The sequence below is a fragment of the Musca domestica genome, unplaced genomic scaffold, assembly GCF_030504385.1.
Source record: "Musca domestica strain aabys unplaced genomic scaffold, Musca_domestica.polishedcontigs.V.1.1 17, whole genome shotgun sequence".
Taxonomy (NCBI): Eukaryota; Metazoa; Arthropoda; class Insecta; order Diptera; family Muscidae; genus Musca; species Musca domestica.
In genome coordinates, this window is record NW_026712230.1 from 10,382,031 (window position 1) to 10,402,675 (window position 20,645).

Sequence of the window (20,645 nt, forward strand, 5' to 3'; positions counted from 1 at the left end):
TACAGCTGTCCTTTTGGGAATAACGACTGAACGAAGAAGGATGCTATAAAAACATGGAGATGCCGATGATGATGATGAGTGATGAGGACAACTGTGTTTTTTTTTTTTTCATCATCTTTTACTAGACATCCTTAGAGGAAGAATAACTTGAAAATGTTTTTCTTGAAATGTGTGGTATTTTTGAAACAGGTGTTACCCGCTCTCTCTCCCTACCTATCTACTTCTCCTCCCCTCATGCCATTTCATTTGTAGCTAAGAAAAAAAGGATACAATACTCCTTGTCTGCTGTTTTTTATTGTTATAATGGAAAGTCGTTGTCCACGCTTGAAGGATAATAATGTGTCGAGGAGTATAAAGTGCAGCTGTTATATCTTTCTCGCGTTTTTTACACTTTTTATTTCAAAATCCTTCTACTCCTCCGCCGCCGTCGCCTTCAAATGTAATGATCTTTGCTTTGGTGGCTAGAAACAACTATTCGTAATTATATTCCTACCAGCAGCATGCATAGTCAGTATATTATTCTATATATTAGCTGGTGGCTTAGCCAAACAGCTGTGGGTTGAATATGTTTTTTTTGTTTTTTTTTTTTTTGTTCTAAACCATTTGCTGTAATTTATGCTTACATGTTGAGTGCGTTTTTGTTATTGTTCAAATAATTCTGTTTAGAAGGTGTGTTTGCATGTTGTGGTTTAGAAAGATATTTAATTAGAAAATTGAAATTTGTGTCTTTTTTTTTTGTGGTCAATTCTCTGTGGAGGATATGGTTCCTTGTTAATTCGCAATGGCAATCGTGACGAGTCCTTAAAAATGTATTTACATTGAAATAGGCTCACGTTCTCACAATGTTTTCTCTAAAAAAATGGCAATCCAATTTCAAAGACATAACGCTCTAAAAATTGGACAAAATGCATATGACCTATTAATGTTTCGATCAGACGACATGATACAAATGCATTAGAATAAGTAAAAAAAACTGTAAGTTCGGCCGGGCCGAACTATGAATACCCTCCACCACTTGGAATGATTTGGCAATTTTCAAAAAATAAAATCCGTTACAAATTCCGTTAAAATCTTAAAAATATCGAATGTAGCCGTTATATTAGGGTCTATACGACGACGTGGACCTGCATAGGCAACTGTTGACATAAACTATTACAATACTCAAATGTGAAACTTTAATAAAAATTGGGTGAATAATGTAGCTAAAATCATCAAAATACCGAATATCGGAAGGTACCGTTATATGGGGGATATACGAAGACGTCGACCCGCACAGAAAATTTTCTGTCTTAGGCTGTAGTATTCATTACGAACTTCAAACACCACATTTGAAATAATTCCAGTGAATAATGTCGCTAAAATCACCAAAATACCTAATATCGGGAGGTACCGTTATATGGGTACCTTTAGACCCTTGGGGGTCTACCAAAAGGAGTGGACCAGTATATTCCATCTTCACACCAGACTTCGGGTTAACAAAAATATTGTGATGTGTGTAATTTGAAGACAATCCACAGTGGTCGAGGTCGTATGGGAACAGCGGCCAAAAATACTTTCAGTGCAGATATCAATATGATTCTTTGGTTATGGTCCTTGATGGGATAAAAATTAAAAATGTGACAAAATGGATATGGTCGATGCATGTTTTGGCATGGTCCCCTTACAACGTACCTCCCGAATAAGGGTTAAAAAATAGTCTTACTGAAAATTATTTGGAACGGCCCGCCTTCAGGTAGAGTCCCTCTGTAAAGGTACCTCCAAAAATAGAAGTATTTTTTATACAAATCCCAGGTTGCCAATATTCGACGGAACTTTGGGCCCTTTGGGCCCATTCCAATCGACGAGGCTTGTCCGCAGGCAACTTTCTTTGCGTCAACTGAATTTTGTACGGGAACAAATGCAAATCAATGCGAATAATCCGTTGTAAAGTGGACCGATCATGCCCAACTGCTGAGAACGGCGTTTTTGGGATGTTCTTGGGGACCTCTCAACACTGGCTCGTACGGCAGCGATATTCTCGGCCGATCGCCTTGGTCGACTTTTATATGGCCTCTTTGGATTAGAAAGAGCCTTACTAGTCGAACATTTTTCGTATAAACGCTTAATGGTGTTCTTAGAAGGCGCACTTCTCACATTTTATAATGTTTTAAAAGCTCGTTGAGTTTTCACAATACTCCTTCTGTTGAATTTAAATTTCAACTATTTCAGAGCGCTCGCGTGGCTTTATTGGTTCATGGTAAAAATCTGCTTGGACTGACACTTCAAACGCGGTATGTCATTAAGCGATGTGACATCACTGTCAAAAGTTATGGGGTTGCCAGATGGGTCCGTCGAATATGGGCAACCCTGGAATAAAAATTTTATTAGCTGTGGGTGAAAGATAGTGCCATGGATATCTATTTGTTAACTCTTTAGCAGTTTCCAGTGCAAAGGCCTTAAATTCTTGGACATTAATATTATACCCAGAAGACAATACAGGCAACATTATTGAACACCCCTCAATTATATCCTTATCAATCCCAAACAACAAAAACATATTCTATGTCACTAGCACCATAGAACTGACAAAATTGGAGCGAAGTCACTTCAGTACATTGGGCATAAAATACAAATCTGACAAAATCTGAAAGTTAAATTAGCACTTCTTGAATCTTAAGACCATTACTAATGGGGTGAAAAAAATCACATTGGAGGATTCAGGGGGGAAAACAATTAAAACTTTAGCTGAAATCCAATTTTATTTTCAAAATTAATCTTAAAGGCAACTCAGAACACTCGCATTGTCTATATTATACACAACTACTAAACACACAAATTACTGCACTAAAAATAAGGCAATACCTTGCTTTTCAATAATTATGCCAAGAATTGTTATTTTAAAATGTATTTAATTTTGTAATACAGATCTATTTTTACTCTTTTTATACCCTACACCACAAGGTGGTCAGGGTATTATGTCTTTGTGCATTTGTTTGTAACAGGCAGAAGGAAACGAGATAGACCCATAGTTCCTTTTGATGATCTGCATAGAATCACATTCTGAGTCGATTTATGCATGTCCGTCCGTCCGTCTGTCCGTCCGTCTGTCCGTCCGTCTGTCCATGTATTTTTGTAAGCATTTATAGCCCTATGCAGATGAAATTTTGCACAGATCATTTGTTTGGCCCAAGGACGAACCCTAATGAAATTGGAAATGATCGGTCAAAATTTAGATATAGCTCCCATATATATCTTCGTCCGATTTGCCTTCTATTGTGCACCAAACGTGTAATATCAGCCCGAATTGTATGGAATTTTGCATATACACCCAAATTGGGCCTGAAAATATGTGTGCCAAATTTGATCGCAATCGGTTCAGATATAGCTATAGCTCCAATATATATTGTTCATCCGATTTGTTATTTTTGTCCTCCGCAGCCGTAATATGCACTCTGTAACAACAATATTTGGGGAAATATATCAAATGCAGCTCAGAAATACCTTTGCTAAATTTTATCGAGATCGGTTCAGATTTGGATATAGCTCCCATATATAACTTCGTCCGATTTACCTTTTATTGAGCACCAAACGTCTAATATTTGTCCAAATGGGATGGAATTTGGCACTTACGACCGAATTGAGTCTAGAAGCTAGTATGTCAAATTTGGTGAAGATCGGTTCAGATATAGCTATAGCTTCCATATATATTATTCATCCGATTTGTTATATTTGTTACCCACAACCGTAATATGAACTCCGTAACAACGATATTCAGGGAAATATATCAAATACAGCTCAGAAATATCTTTGCCAAATTTTATCGAGATCGGTTCAGATTTGGATATAGCTCCCATATATATCTTTATCCGATTTCAAATTAATTGTGCACCACATGGACAATACAATTCCGAATTTAAAAGATACAAATGCTTCGGCATATTTAGTTCTTTCAACCTTAAATTATAATTATAATCACAGCGTGTATGATTGAATTCTCCCATAAAAACGTTTAATTGTTATGTGGAGCTCTACTTAATTAGCAAAGTGGTGTAGGGTATCATAAAGTCGGCCCCGCCCGACTTGAAGACTTTCTTTACTGGTTTTTTACTGATTCCACTGAAAAAAGCAACTAACTACATTTTCTCTTTTTTGATGCTATTTTCGAAGTGTCCCGTTAGAATGAAGCCAAGATTATTATGTTTTCTAAAAAGCTTAACCTCTTAAGAGTTCATGTGTACACATTTGACAATAAATATCTGATTTTCATTTTTTGAATTTTGGCCAATGGCAGCGACCACTGTGCAATCGGACTCTCACATCACATCACATTTTGTAAGAATTATAATTATTCAAAATTTTGACCTCTTGTGGAGAAGGTACTTGATGGATTGGACAAATTTTGTCCATTTTCGCACCTGACCTAGCACTGATGCAAAAAATTAGGTTTCTTTCTCTTTCTGTGTAGTAAAATATTTTATTTGAAAATGTCGACCTGTTTTGGGGGAGGTACCAGAGGGAGTGGACCGATGTTGTCCGTCTCCGAACTCGATCTAACTTTGATAATAATATTACGATGTACCAAGTTTGGACCAAGTCGGATACTATCCTCGAGAGTTGTTGTGCGCACCAACCAGACAGACGGGCATCGCTAGATCGATTCCAAAAATTCCTGATTCCTGAAACGGATTTGGTTCAAAAAAACCTGGGGTCTAAAACCGCTATTTCGAAGGTTCGAAGATGAGCCATACCGGTCAACCTTTTCGTAACTGTATATATAAACGTACTTCCCAATATTCGATATTGCGCCATATTGGCTTATGTCGAAATGGCACCAACATCGAACATTTATCATGGTTCGAATTTTGATTCGATTCAAATTCGCTTTAAAATTGAATCTGAATTCTTTGAAATGCTAAATATCGAGAGGACCACATAGTATAGCCTTTGGCTTAAATTTAAAAATTGTCGGAAGCGTTTAAAAGTATGCTACAAAAATGTGAAAAAGTAATTTACTACCAAAATGTATGTAAAAGAAGTACATTCCTCATAAAGAAAATTAACAACAGTTGCAATGAAAAGCATAAAGGAGAGAAAAAAAAAACGAAAGGCAAGAGCAAAACATTCAACAAACAACAAAAAGCCTTTCAAATGCAGACCAAAAGAAAGAAAGGCATTTTGTTGGTAAGTGGTGCAAAAAGCAAATTCGAATATGTGCGGCCATTGGCAACGCCACATAATACAAATGTCGCCAAAGGTCATTGCTACCTTCTAAGAAAGCTCAAAAACCCAAAGAAAACGGACAAAAAGCAATGAATAACGCTGAAAGAAAACATGAATTAGAAAGAGGAATAATGCAAATGGTACAATGGGAAAAAAAAAATAAAATTGAGACTAGTGTTCAATATAGATGGATCCAAAGTATGAAGAAGGGGTTAAAAAACCATCTAATCAACAACCATTAAAGTTAAAAAAAAGTAATCTTATTTTAAAAATTGAGCTCCACTGTGCCCCATGTGCCCAAAAAACATGTAATCGTTTAGCCCTCCTCTTAGTTTAGTCTTAGTTTTCTCTAACACCCAATACGCACGGACGTAGTCCTTGTTGTTTGAAACTAACAAAAAAATAAAGATGGATTTAAATTTATGATATTTCAGCAAGAACAGATGGGAGTTGAGAAACTTAAAAAAAAAAAAATATTGAAGATTTGAGTGGTGGTGTGAGTGACTGGTTGGTTGCGTGATCACACACTACCTGAAAATGCGTAGAAAGCAGCACACATATCCCCCGTTCCTTTGCTATTGCCAAGCCAGCACCAACAACAACAACAAAAAGTCATTCATGATTTCCTTCTCAGACACTAGTCCTTAGCCATACAAAACAGGAGTACAAGAAGAAGAAACTGAAAGGAGGAAACAGCTGCTGCCATTGATGCTGTTGCTTGCTTAGACATTATCCTGGCTGACGTTTTGTTGTTGTTTTTGTATTCCTGGGGATTTAAATCAACTTCTTCTCATCATCAGGTTTTGGTTGTTTTCTTTTGAAATTCTGAAATATTTTTACATTCCATTTGCAGCTGGATTTTTTTGGTAATATTTTTTTGGGAGTTTATCTTTTTCGAAATCCAGTTTTTATCCAGACGAGAATCTGGATTACTTTTGGTAGTTTTTGTGAGGGAATTGCAAAAATAAAAATTTAAAAAAAACCCAAACAATCTCAGATTTTAATTTGATTTGCAGAACACTTTGAGGTCTCTTATTTCCTGGAGGTGTTCTGTTTTTACTGAAAACTTTGAGGATCGCTATTTGCTATAGAAGACTTTGAGGTCTTCCATTTTCTGTAAAAAGCCCTTTGGTCATACATTTGCTATAGAAGACCCTGAGGTCTTCCATTTGCTAAAGAAACCCTTGAGGTCTTGAACTTGCCAAAGAAGACCTTGAAGTCTTGACTTTGCTAAAAAAAACCCTTGAGGTCTTGTATTTGCCAAAGAAGGCCTTGAGGTCTTCATTTTGCTAAATGTCTTTAATTTACTAAAGAAGACCTTGAGGTCTTCCATTATCTATAGAAGAATTTGATGTCCTTCATTTGCTATAGAAGACCTTGATGTCTTCCATTTTCTATAGAACACATTGAGGTCTTAGCTATTATTAGCTATAGCTATTATTAGCTATAGAGGAACTTGAGGCCTTATATTCGCTATAGATTGCATTGAGGTCTTCTATTTGCTATATAAGACCTTGCGGTATTTTATTTGCTATAGAAGACGTTGAAGTCTATGAAACACTTTGAGGTCTTCCATTTACTATATAAGAACTTTGGATCCTACGGTCTTCTATTTGTTATAGAAGGAATTGAGTTCTTCTATTTTCTATTTGCTGTAGAAGGCTATGAGGTCTTTTATTTGCTATAGAAGACATTGAGGTCTTCTATTTGATATAGAAGACGTTGAGGTCTTCTTTTTGCTATAAAAGACATTGAGATCTGCTATAGAAGACTTTGAGGTCTTCTATTTGCTATAGAATACAGTGAGGTCTTATATTTACTATAGAAGACCTTGAAGTCTTATATTTGCTACAGAAGACCTTAAGGTCTTCTTTTTGCTATAAAAGACATTGAAATCTTCAATTTACTATAGAGGACTAAGAGGTCATCCATTTGTTATAGACCTTTGAAATCTTCTATTTGCTATAGAAGACTCCGGAGTCTTCAATTTTCTATAGAAGACTTTGAGGTAACCATTTTTGAAATTAAAAAAAAAAATAATTTCCCACAAAGAAACATTTTTTGTTCCCACACAAATTTCTTTTTTTTTTCGATTTTGTTTTTTTTTTTATCGAAATCCCCCTCCTTCATCTAGAGTAGGGTGAGAAACTCCAACTTCCACACAAAAAAATTAATAAAAGATTAAAGGATTCTCTGAATACATTTCAAAAATATGACGAGATATTCAACAAGAGCAAACAACATTGTCCATTCAATTTACAAATTCTATAGGTGGAGAGAGAACTGTATAGAAATAAACGTAACAATAAAAACAAAACAAGACCACCATGAGAGTATGTGTGTTATTGTTATTCGCATACAAAAGTCCATGGAAACATGAAAAATATTAAACCTACAAATTTGTTTTTGCAAAAATAAATTGAAATATTTCCCAGGAACTAATGACCACACACAGGCAAATAACAGGTTCATGACATAACTACATAATGGCATGGAAGAAACAGTTTAGATAAGTTGTTGTTGTTTTTATTATCAGCAAATTTACTTGAAATTTCTGTAAAAGACACCTATCAAAAATAGAGAAGGAACAATATTGATGTACTATTTTTCGAAGGCTCGATGATGTCTGTTGCAGAAGACATCATTTGTTAGGGACAGGCATATTTGAAATTTTTTTAGTTATTGATCTCATAATGGGAAAGTCTTAGCAAAATTGTGACCCAAGGCAATTAACTTTTCGTAGAATCGAACGAAGTGTTTTTGTCGTAATATTTAATAAGTAGTGGTTGGGCAGACAACAACTACTTATTAAATAAAATCTGTCTTCAGTTTTCAAAATATGAAAAACAAGTAAAAAGACTGCTAAGTTCGGCCGGAAGACAATTTAAGATTATTCTATTAAAAAATGTAGATAAAATCCTTTAAATATCGAATATTGGGAGGTATCGTTACATGGGGCCTATACGAAGATGTGGGCATATATGCGTTTTTTATTTAGGAGGTGGTATTCATTATGAACTTCAAATACCAAATTTGAAACAATTCTGTTGAAAAGTATGGTACAAATCATAAAAATACCGAATATATCTGGAGGTACAGTTATATGGGGCTGTACAAAAACGCGGACCTAATCAATTAAATGCCAGAGAAGGTGGTGCCTACTACGAACTTCAAATACCAAGTTTGAGAAAATTTCGTTGAAAAAAATTAGCTAAAATCAATAATATATAAAATATATGGAGGTCTTTATAAAAATGTCTATGCAAGGATGTTGTTTACATGATGGGAACACAAACTGTCAATTAACAGCAATTTTTGTTAAAATTTTGATTAACACCTTGAATCTAGCGGGACAGTTATATGGGGGCTATGCTAAAACGTAGACCTACTTGGCCCATTTTCAATATCAGAAGTCATGCAGACATAAAATACATCTAAGCAAACTTGATTGATCAACCACTTCAATTCGTTCGAAAGCAAGTGATTTCAACAGACGGGCGGGCGTCATCGCTAAATCGAAATAGGATTTAATACTGATCAAGAATATATATACTTTGTGGAGTCTAAAATTTATATTTCGAGGTGTTACAAACGGAACGACAAACTTAATATACCTTCCATACTATGGTGGAGGGTACGAAAAGTATACATATATAATTAAAACTGGATACAAAAATATCTAAATTGTAAAAAGTTTTTTAGTCAAAACTATTGGATGAATATGACTTGGAAAAGTAAATAACATTTATTAATTTTTATAAGATTTCCATCTTACTACTACTCAATTACAAATTCTTCTACTTAATAACGTAACGATTCGAAAGCCCCCCATATTTTTATGGAAGAAATAAAATTTTACTTTCTTGCGGCAATTTTGTTCGATTTTTAAATTAAAATTGCACTAACCATGAAACGGCAACACTGAGTCTCTGATTTATAATTAAATGCCTGAAAGTATGCAATCATTTTTGCAACTAATCACAAAAATCCTCAATAATAGGTCATACCTTATCGATAATACACTTCATGCGAATTTCTTACAACGGATTTTTAATATTTATTTTTAAAATCCTTAAATGTCACTAAGAAACTCAAAAATAAAAACAAAATGTTTTACTTACATCACGAATTTCTTTGATTTTTTGGCCACCCTTGCCGATGATACATCCGGCCAGACTCTGATGAATGAGTAGACGCACATCGTATTCACAATCACGCTGCAACAAAGGGAAAGAAAATAATAGATTTAATAAATATATAAATATATAAATATATATATATATATATATATATATATATATATATATATATATATATATATATATATATATATATATATATATATATATATATATATATATATATATATATATATATATATATATATATATATATATATATATATATATATATATATATATATATATATATATATATATATATATATATATATATATATATATATATATATATGTATATACATAAATAAAGATAATAACATTTTCCGCAGTGTCGACAAAGGAGATATGCTTATGTTTACTACCAATCGCAAAGCTAGCATGGTCCGAAGGCATGGTCTTAAGAACTGTTGACATTAAAACTAATTTCAGTTACTATTGGGACGAAGAGAATCCGTCGGATTTTATATGTTTGTTTTTTTGTTTATAGATAAGTAGTAGATTGCACTTGGAGACTGTGTTCGAGTCGAAGGAGGATTCATATGACGTGAGAATGTTTAATTATCTTCAGTGTGCAATCGGATAATATAGAAAAAAAAACTATATAAATATTATATACCTCTAATGCTTGAATTGATTTTTTTAATATAGACCAATAAGAAACGTTTTAGGTTGATAGACTAATAATGGATCAAAATTTAATTTGGCTACAATAATCAATATTTATAAGAATATCTCCTCATTCTTAAATGTCCTTATAGAACTAAATATGCCCTGGTACGTAATAAACCCTTTATTCTTCTCAGAAGACTTTCTCTAGTTATTACTTTTTGAACATTTTCGTGTCTACATCATTGAAACATGTACCGAATGGTTTCCAAGTAAAGTAGCTGTCAAACAGTACAAGCGCATGGCCCCAATCCTTGGACCCCTGCATCTTAATATCATTCTCTCATTTGCTCTGGTCTTAGTAAAAATCTGACCCGTAGATATTCATTCCAAGAAGTTTAGCTTATTTTTTACATTTCCCCTCAAAAATAAAAAAGATCTAAACTAAAAATCCCATTAATCATCTCAAAGAAATTATAAATTTCACCTGGAATAATCAAATTTAATATTTATACTTTAAGGCAGCCTCGGAAATTCAACAAATTGGATAGTTCTTAAAATATTCGAATTATGCGGAAGGAAATGTTATTCTCTTTCACAAAAATGTCAGATAAAACTAAGTTTACTTACCTCTTCATAGTATTTCATCATTTCCGTGATAATTGAGATGGTATCATCCAATTCGGCTGATATCAAAATTGTTCTACATTTCATTTGGAGTCCACAAAGACGACGGAGCAAGCAAGAAAAGAGAAGAATACAAAAAAGAGGAAACAAATTATTAACAAAATAACAACAATATACGAAATTAAAACAAAAAACTAATTACAAAATATTACATTTAGGATAAGAAAAAGAAGTGGTATCATCAAGTAAGGAACAAAATAAAGGACATTCTTTTGTTTGTTTTCTTATTTTTTTCTCAAAAATGACTATCCCACATACGTAAATACAATCAATTACATTAAGTGGCAAATTTATTGTTTTTGGGAAGGAGCTTTTTTTCAAGGACTAGCAAATGGTTATCTTTTGTACACTGTATGTATGTAAGTTGTAGGTCGTGGTGGTCATGAAGATGAAACAGGATACAGATAGAGGAGAAAGGGAGAGAGAGATCAAGAAAGTTGAGAAGATAAAAAGTGTATTTACAAAAATAAAACTTTTTTCCATTTTTTAAATACCAAGTGTTGCTAACAGAAACAGAGCAAGTACATGGTTATAGTATATAAATAAGTTGTATATAGAGGACAATTATACACACAAACATTAACGTAAAGAAGTAGAATAAAAAACGAAACAACATAAAAACCAGTAACCCAAGGCTCATTATAGTCATCATCATCGTCACAATTGTTATCCGTTATGTAAGTTACGACAGGTCGGGTCGGTCAATATCCTTTTCAAGGTAATCATCACCTGAGTTTTCGGTTACACACACAACCATATTTGGTTGTCTTTCTCTCTTGTCGTCAATTAGTTGTATTAGTGACATAATAGCTTACACACAAAACGCACAGAAGACACAGGCGTAAGCAACTGGTATTTGGCTATGAATTCAAAGGACTGTAGTTGGTTACCATCAATCTACTTGCTTCAATTACAGTACATACATACTTTGTATTAATTGAACTTAAATCTAAAAGTTGTCTGACCGACCATTGCCGCTCCCATAGATGTTACTTCACATTATGGTTAACCACAACACAAATACATAAGCCAGTAACTAAGGGGGGGAAATGCGAATTCCATATGGAGTTGAATGGTAGCTTCTATTATAACAATTGTCTAGCGACGGCATATGGTATGATGTGGTAATGAGAATAGGAACAATAATCGAACTAATTTTTGGTTAGTAACTCAGAAATTGTGGTAATTTTTGAGTAAAATTGCTTTGAAATATGTGCAGGAATAGGAAATAGATTTAAATATTTTACAAATAATCAATTATTAATATCGCGTTATGATTCAATGTCAGGTACTATTTTTTTTTTTTTTTTTTTTTTTTTTGAATTTTCTCTAATGCATTCGACATCTGTTACAATGCTGCCGTACAAAATTTACCTAGATGTGTTATAGAAAGACCTAGACGTTGAACTGGTCTGACTCGCATCTGAATTCAGTGATATGAATATCGAACGCTGTGCGCAAAGTGCTCGCACGATACGATTTTGTGTAAATAGTACATCGTAATACTTTTATCACACTTAGCGAAATGGGCTATTCGGTTCACTCTTTCCGGTAAGGTAATTCCGACAGAAAAGTTAAAAAGTTTGGACGCCAAATACGAATATCATATTTAGCGGAGAGTATCCTATACAGGGTGAGATGAAAAAACTTCAACCAAATTTAGACTGCTGTCATTTCTAAGCCACTCGTCCGACAGCTGTTAAAATTATTCCAGTGACAGCTCATTATATTGTTTACAAGCGTACAAAAGCATTTTGGGGAGAATTTTCCAGAAAAAAAAAGTTATTCGTGATGGAATTCAAGCGTGGTAGTGTGATTTCTTTACATTTGGCTGGAAAACCACAAGTGGCTATCGTTAGAGTACTCCAGCATTTAAAAGTGAATAAATCTTTAGTGTCTCGTACCATCGCTTGTTACCGTGATACTGGTAGCGTAGACCGACGTCAAAGAATTGGACGGAAGAAAACAACAACATCAGCAGAAATGGTTCGAAAAGTAAAGAAGCGACTTGATCGAAACCCGCGTAGCAGTGGCCGAAAAATGACTGGAGGGTATATTAAAGACTTGGGCACGCAAATATTTTGGCTGCAGACCATGGACATTCCAACAGGACTCAGTACGTGTCAAAATGAGGTTCCTCGCTTCATTTCCAGCGCACAATGACCACCAAAATCTCCGGATACCAATCCGTTGGACTATTGTGTTTGGAGTATTTTGGAAAGCAAGGTTGGTACTAAAAAATACCAAAGTGTCGATCACCTCAAGCAAACGCTTCGCCGAGAATGGGTCAAAATACGCAGAGCAACATTCGGGCAGCGTGTGACGGTTTCATTGGCCGTGTCAAAGGTGTCAAACTCGAACAAATCTAAACTTATTCTAAAATTGATGCTATTTCCGAAATTTTTTGCTATCATTCAATAAAACAAAAAAAATGTAAACATTATGGCTTTGTTGCAGTTTTTTTGTCTCACCCTGTATAGTTAAAACTTGGCACTACTTGTGATTCCTGAAGGTACAAGACCCCCCACAAAAGGTAAACATTTCGAATAACTTTCATTAAACATGAAATCGTCGTCAAACTTCCCACATCATAAAAATCCAGTAAAACTTGGTGCGTGGCAATATTTCTATCAGACTTAGGTCAGGTAGGGATCACAAAAAAATGTCCAAAAAAGACGGTGTTGTATTACGGTTCACATATGAAAAATTTCCGGTTTGCCATCGATACCATCTAACAGAGGGTTTATGCATTCTGCGATGTATTGAGAAACAACCTTCATGGAAAGCCGTAAGGAATAGAATAGAAGCGAGTCTACTTTGAAGTATTTTAAAATACAATTTTCGAGGCTTGTCTACCTAAAAGAGATGTACGAAGCTCGTCATTTTGTTACCTCCTCCATAAGCTACGAATGTATTTAATTTGTCCTGCAGGCACATATAAATCTAGTTCTGGGATTGTGATTGGCATTCAAAACATGATTTGACGGTGGAAGGTGCAAAAAGTTCGGCCTGAATGGGAACTTATTCTACTATACATAAGTTTGGACTTGGTTTTAGTGACATTCGTAAACCTAATACATTCGCTGATTTTCTCGATAAAAAAGAGAAGGAGCTTATTAAGAGGTCAGACTTGAGTTTATTCATCTGGCTCTACAGTAACCATGTTCTGAAGGAATATTAAAAAGCTGCTTTTTCAATTCCAGTATTGAAAAGATTGCAGTCGCTAACAAAATTCCACAATGGCTACAGGGCAGAGCAAATCCAGAAAGTTCTCATATTACCTCATGGATAAATGCGTTCTAGTATAGGCTGAAAACTTTGCAATATTAAATGCTTTGCAAGTGCTAAATCGAAGCTCAAGAAGAACGCGAAGCCTTGGTGTTTGTTTTTGGAATTTTTATATTCTTCAGAGTATATGAAAAGGACGGTACATAAAATTTGTTATTCAAAATACTCGTCGGAAATCCCATATAACATTCATTTCTAACTGAAGTCCATATGTCTATCCGCCTGTGTGTTGAAATCGAGATACAGCCTATATTATTTATTAGTTTGTATTGTATTTGTCTAGGATGACTGGTATTGAAAATGAAATTTCTAGATTCACGTTTTAGTATAACCCCCATATAATATTCCCATATTCGGTATTTTGTAAGCATTTTCAACGGAATTGTTTTAAATTTGTTATTTAGAGTTTGTAATGGTTTCTACATCTTTTGGCAGAACATGGTGCACATAGGAAATCAATGGCCCCCATGTGACGATACCTCCGGTTATTTTCATGACTTTAGCCATTTTTTTCAAGGAAATTGTTTCAAAGTTGGTATTTGGAACTGACAGTTGATAAAAAAAAGCCCTTTGAAGGTTCATATAAAGCCTACCGCACATTTTATGGTATTTTGAAACATTGACCTGCACTCTCCCATCGATTTCATTGGAATTTCAGTTAAAAAGGGAACCCATTCGAATATTAAATTCTTCAGGGGTTATAAGAGGTTCTATTCATGGACTTCCATGAGTCCCATCAGATTGTCCATTGCTTGTCTGTTCTGAGACTATCTCCAATGATTAATGCAGACGTTCTGCTGGCTGCGGTAATCAAGAAAACTAATTAGGGAAATAGTAAAGTAAGACATGTACAATTGAGTCTTATCGGATTTTTAAAAAGTTCTCAACATAATGAGGAATAACGAAATAATGAGCATCACATTGAGTTTTAGGCGTGCATTTTTCACAAGAAAGCGGAGTTTCCGTTAACTTGAAGAGCTTACATGACTATAGAAGTTCTGTAGTTGTAAAGTAACAGTTTAGAGACTTAGATCTTTTGACACCCTAATGCAAGCTCTTGGCAATAAAGCTAACCTGTCGAAGCTATGAAGTTCCATGCCAGGGCTGGGTTTGAAAGTTCGATAGTCTAATTTTCAGGCTCACATTTATGCTATTGTGAAATTCTGCTGTCTGATCATTTGCGAAACAATATCTTAAAAATGCACGAACTTTGGATGCCATCCACACCAATTGTCATTAATAATCGCTAACACAACGTCGGCACGAGTCACGTCTTAAAGGGTCTTGTTGTGTATCTCTGGCTTAACATTTTGGCAGCGAATTTCAGATTTCATCTCTAAAATGAAACAAAAAAATGTCAAGCCATGCTTCGGTCCTTGGCACTCCAACTTGGCGAGGAATGAGATTACTAATAAGGTGACACGGACCATTTCTCCGTCTAGACGCCACTTCAGTGATTACTTCTCTAAGCCGATAGCACTAAGAAATGAACCTGACAGGCCCAAATATGACGATTACCAGGTAACACGGACCATTTCTCCGTCTAGGAATTTAACGGGTGCCTCTTCAGTGATTACACTTCTACGCCGATAGCATTAAGAAATGAACCTAGCAGGCCCAGAAGATGACGGTTTCCAGGTTAACTGAAATGTTATTTCCTTTGAATTCCTCTCAATATTCCAAAGCATCTGCTTGGGATTTATGACCTTCACCTTCTTAGGCCTTGTAATGAAATTGTGTTTTCTTTTTCCTTAAGAGATTCAAAATCTGCAAAAGCTAATGTTAACATTAAAAATTCCATGATAATAATTTTTGTGGGTTGTTAATTAGGCATTTGGGAAAAAAGTATTAAAGCTTTAAGTGCCATTTTCATCATTTGTGAAGCAACTAGTTACCAGAACACCAGCAATCTTTAGCATTAGTTGATGAAAATGGTGATTAATGCTTGACGACATGCAACATATTTTTCAGAGGGAATTTTTCAAACTCTACCTTCGTTTCCAGTGAATCTTTCAGCTTAGGTTAGTCTACAAGGAATACATATTACAAACACATATACTATATTCAATGATAATACTTGTTAAAACTAAGCCCATTATAAGTCTAGATAAAGAAAATGTAATCCCTTTCTTTGTTTCTTGTAATATATGTGAATTTTAGACCTAATAAAATTGGATTATACTTGTCGGTTTTTTGTTTTTTTTTTTTTTTCATGGCTTAATAAAGTTATGATGAGACATATTTGTTTATATAGGAAGAGAAGAAGAAAATATATATGTATGTGTGTGTGTGAGTTATATAGTAAGATCTTTACCGTTCGGGGCCTTGGGAATCGTCGACAGACACAGTGGCATTATACTGCTCAACAAACAAAGTTAGGTTGTTGTTGTTGTAGTTGATTGGGGGGTGGTGGTATTTTTTGTTTTTGGTTGGTAATATTTTTTTTGTGGTGTTGGTGTAGTTACAGACATTGGTCGGTCGTTGATGGATGGATTGATCGATTGTTTGGGTCGCGCAGAGTCAGAGACACAGATTTTGAAACAGATCCACAAAGAAGACAACAGAAGACCCGTAGATTGTTTGGTCGGTGTTTTGGTATTTTCGGTGTTGGTTTTGGTTTGGTACGCAGAATCAGTTCAGGTTTCAATGACAGATTGTTTTTTAGATTTCGGGCATATTTGGTCAGAGTTTTAATTTTTTGGTCAATCATTTGGCGGGCAGACAGGCAATCGGGCCAAGTAACCGGGCCGGATATATAAAATTGTATTTGTTATTGAAAACAAATCGTTGATGAAGATCGAATTTCAGAACCACACCAATCATTTTGGTTCCATCATGGTCGGTCGCGGTTGGTCGGTGGTGGTGGTTTGGTCGGGCACAACAGGTAATACACAGGCAGACAGGGACCATTAATTTTTGGTTGTTGGATTAGGTCAACAATTGAGATTTGTATTTGAGAGACCAACAACATTTGGATTTAGTTGGTTTATGGTTTTGAGAGATTTTGGTGGTTGGGGGGCGAGAAAAAGAGAAAGAGAAAAATTGATCATTTAATTAATGGTAAATTGCAAGTGGTATTTGTTTTATTTTTATTCGTTTTTTTTTTTTGTCAAGGTTGTTTTTGTTCTTGTTTGCATTAAAATGATCTCATTTCAAAATTGTATACTAAGTTGGGACTAACTAAAAGTTTAGCTACAAAATATTTGAAATGGTTCTACAAAATACGAGAATTCGTGGTTAACAAAAATTTGCCGAGAAGATGCAGAGTAGTGATGATCCACACACAACACTCCACACCCCGCAGTCGACTAGGAAAAAAGAGGGAGGGGCAGCCAAGGCAGCAAAGGTTGTTAAAACAAAAAAAAAAGAACTGGAAGATTATACAGATACCATGTTATGATGAAGTAGGTAAAGAAAAGATATTTTGAGATGCAGAAATGTTAAGAAAAGAAGTTAAACCAGCAGAAGCAATAAATGTATTAAGAAAAGAGGATAGATATCCCAAAAATAAGGGCCCTTTAGTTGTTGTTAAAACCAATTAAACCACACTTAAATAAGAGCAAATAATGAGACACAGTGAAAGAAAAATTGAAATCGCAAACAGATAACCCACAAAACTAAATAAAACCCATTAATACTCCTTGTCGCAAAGGTCGAGTGATCCAGTCCTCTCCATCAAAATAATGACTCGTTAAGGGCTTGAAAGGACATTAAACTCTTAACTTAGTGGGAGATTTTTTTAATTTCACAAAGTTTTTTGTGGTCTTTGACAAATTAGTTTTGGAAAAAAATAGGACAATCAATCTGACTGGTAAATAGGAGGTTACATTGTTTCAGAAAAAATAGAAAATACATAAAAAAATACTTAGAATTCTAAACCAAGGTGGATAGGGAGTTTCATTACCATACCTGTGTGCGCATTTTTTGAATGTGTTGGCCTCCTTTGCCTATAATAGCACCGGCAATCTGAAAAATAAAAGAAAAATATAAGTTATAAAATTATATATAAATTATCTTTATGTTGGGCGAGATCTCAATGCTGAACGTTTTTGAACGTATTACCATTACGAACACAATATATATAGCAGTGGGGGCTCCTAATTGAGGGCTCAATTGAAATTTAAAAAAAAAAAACTAGGGATACTACTTTTTTATTATTTATTAATTAATTTATTGAAGGCCAAGGGAATATGGAGTCCATTAATTACATGGAGTCCAACTTTCACAAAAAAAATACTTGCTTGGAGTATCAAATCAATAAAGGTGTACTTTTTTATAAAAGAATATCTTATCAGCCTCTAAACCAGAGTTCAACACTAGTTAACGAGTACTGCTATTTGAAAAAGAAGAGAGTATCAACATTTTCAGAATAGAGTAAGATTGTATCCTAAGAAAGAAATCAAATGGAAATTTGTGTGTTCGTGTGAGTAGGTAGTAGCAAACTGCTATGAGAAGGCCATTGGGGTTTCTCTGGGAGGACCTTAGGGTCGTCTGTAGGAAGAAGACATTCCGCCCTTCTGTGTGAACTTCTGGTCTCGTGTGAGAAGAAGACCTTCTACATCTTTTGAGAAGCGCGACGAGATTGTGTACAAACGCCAAGGCTCTGTGGGCTTTGTGTAAAAACAACAACGCTATTTGTTTTTGTTTCGTTTGCAGCTGCGGATTAAAAATTGCTCCTACTTACAACAAAAAATAATAATAATAATGGTATGATACAACTTAAGAGTTCTCAGAAAGAGTAAAATCTGTTCGATTTCGAGCCAAATTTATTCCCATTTGAAAACTTCAAAGCCTACTCACAGTTATTCGAGTGGCCTAGAAAAATAGAGGATATTTGATTTCTTTATTTTTCCCATACTTTGACTAGAGAGCGACATTGGCATTTCAGAGCTCTGGTTTAAATATACAGGGTGAGATGAAAAAATTGCAACCAAATTCAGACTGCTATAATTTCTAAGCCCCTCGTCCGACAGCTGCTTAAATTATTCCGGTGACAGCTCAATATATTGTTTACAAGGGTAAAAATGCATTTTGGTTAGAATTTTCCAGAAAAAAAAGTTATGCGTAATGGAATACAGGCGTGGTAGTGTGATTTCTTTATATTTGGTTGGAAAACCACAAATGGCTATCGTTAGAGCACTTCCAGCATTTAAATGTGAATAAATCTTTTGTGTCTCGTACCATCGCTCGTTACCGTGATACTGGTAAAGTAGCCCGACGTCAAGGAAGTGGACGTAAGAAAACGCAACATAAGCAGATATGGTTCGTGGTTTAGAACTGCCGAATTTAGTTTTCCTCCGATGAGAAAACATTCGTTGTCCAGCAGTTTGTAAACAAACAAAATGAATGATGATCGTGTTTACTTGCCAAAGAGGTCAGCTGAAAATGTGCACCTTCGGTGGTCGCCGGCCATGGTGATTGTGTGGGCCACCATAACAGCCGATGGTCGCTCTCCACTCGTATTAATCGACCGTGGCATCAGAATTAATGCCGAATATTTTCGCGAAAATATTCTGGAGAACGTATTAAAGTCTTGGGCACGCAAACATTTTGGCCACAGACCTTGGATATTCCAACAGGACTCAGCACCATCGCACTCAGCACGCATCACCCGAGAATGGTTGTAAAATGATGTCCCTCGCTTCATTTCCAGCGCCCAATCGCCACCAAAATCTCCGGATACCAATCCGTTGGATAATTGTGTCTGGAGTATTTGGAAAGAAAGGTTGGTACTAAAAAAATGCCAAAGTGTTGATCACCTCAAGCAAACACTTCGCCGGAAATGGGCGTGTGACGGTTTCATTGGCCGTTTGAAGGCCATAATTCGTGCCAAAGGTGAGCAATTCGAACAATCCAAACTTATTCTAAAATTTGATGCTATTTCCGACATTTTTTGCTTTCATTAAATAAAATTAAAAAAACAAAATGTAAAAATATGGCGTTTGACTTTGCTGCATTGTTTTTATATCACCCTGTATATTGGCTGAAGGTTAATGGTGTAAATTTCTAGATTTTAAAATGTTTAGTTTTGCCTGTCAAATTTCACCCTAACTGTATTTAAAAATGTTGTAAAAAGTCCCTGAGTTCAAATGTGCGCTTAAGACTGAATCTTATATACCTTACGTTGGAAAATACTTCGTCTTCATGGTAATTCAACCTATCACGAATTTACTTAGCGATCGTTACGATCTAAATGTAGATGTTAAACAGTTCTGGAGATATCTCGACCGCCTAATGGAGTTCAAGATTATTTCATTTAAAATTCACATATTTATTTTCTAATTTGTCTTATACCATGGTAAGTACTTGGCAAATAAGCCAATTAAACTTTTCTATTTATTTAAAAAATAAAAGTTAACGAACAAATACTTACATTACTGGGTATCAAGATGCGAACTTGATCATCACCGTGTCGGCTACGTTTCTCTGAGTGGGGACCATCATCGTGATTTTCACGTTTGATTTTCATGTTTTCTGGAAAAAGAATGAAAAATACCAACACAAAATTAGTAATAAGTAAACAATTTCCGAAGAAAAAAAAAAACATGATAAATACTTTAGAAGAAAATGTAAACAGATTTCTCTCCGCAACAAGAGTTCTTTCTTTCCCGCCTCTTTTTTGTGGCCGCGTCGTTGTTAGGTTTCTTGATTTGTTTGTAAACAAAACAAATAATTGAAAATTCA

The 20,645-nt window shown here is 34.9% G+C and overlaps 1 protein-coding gene across 2 annotated transcripts in view; it reads right to left on the minus strand.

The window, feature by feature from the left end:
• LOC131801637 (heterogeneous nuclear ribonucleoprotein K homolog) overlaps positions 1-20,435 on the minus strand; it is a 52,961-nt gene extending 32,526 nt beyond the window's left edge. Inside the window, exons 1-5 of one of the 2 annotated variants that reach the window (XM_059120503.1) lie at positions 20,335-20,435; positions 17,871-17,927; positions 16,276-16,319; positions 10,617-10,689; positions 9,321-9,416 (exon numbers count right to left, since the gene is read on the minus strand). In XM_059120503.1, the coding sequence (XP_058976486.1) occupies positions 9,321-9,416; positions 10,617-10,689; positions 16,276-16,319; positions 17,871-17,927; positions 20,335-20,430 (366 nt within the window). In that variant the 5' untranslated portion in view covers positions 20,431-20,435. The remainder of the gene's footprint in view (positions 1-9,320; positions 9,417-10,616; positions 10,690-16,275; positions 16,320-17,870; positions 17,928-20,334) is intronic. The other variant, XM_059120504.1, reaches the window with a different exon arrangement.
• Between the last annotated feature and the right edge of the window lie 210 nt (positions 20,436-20,645).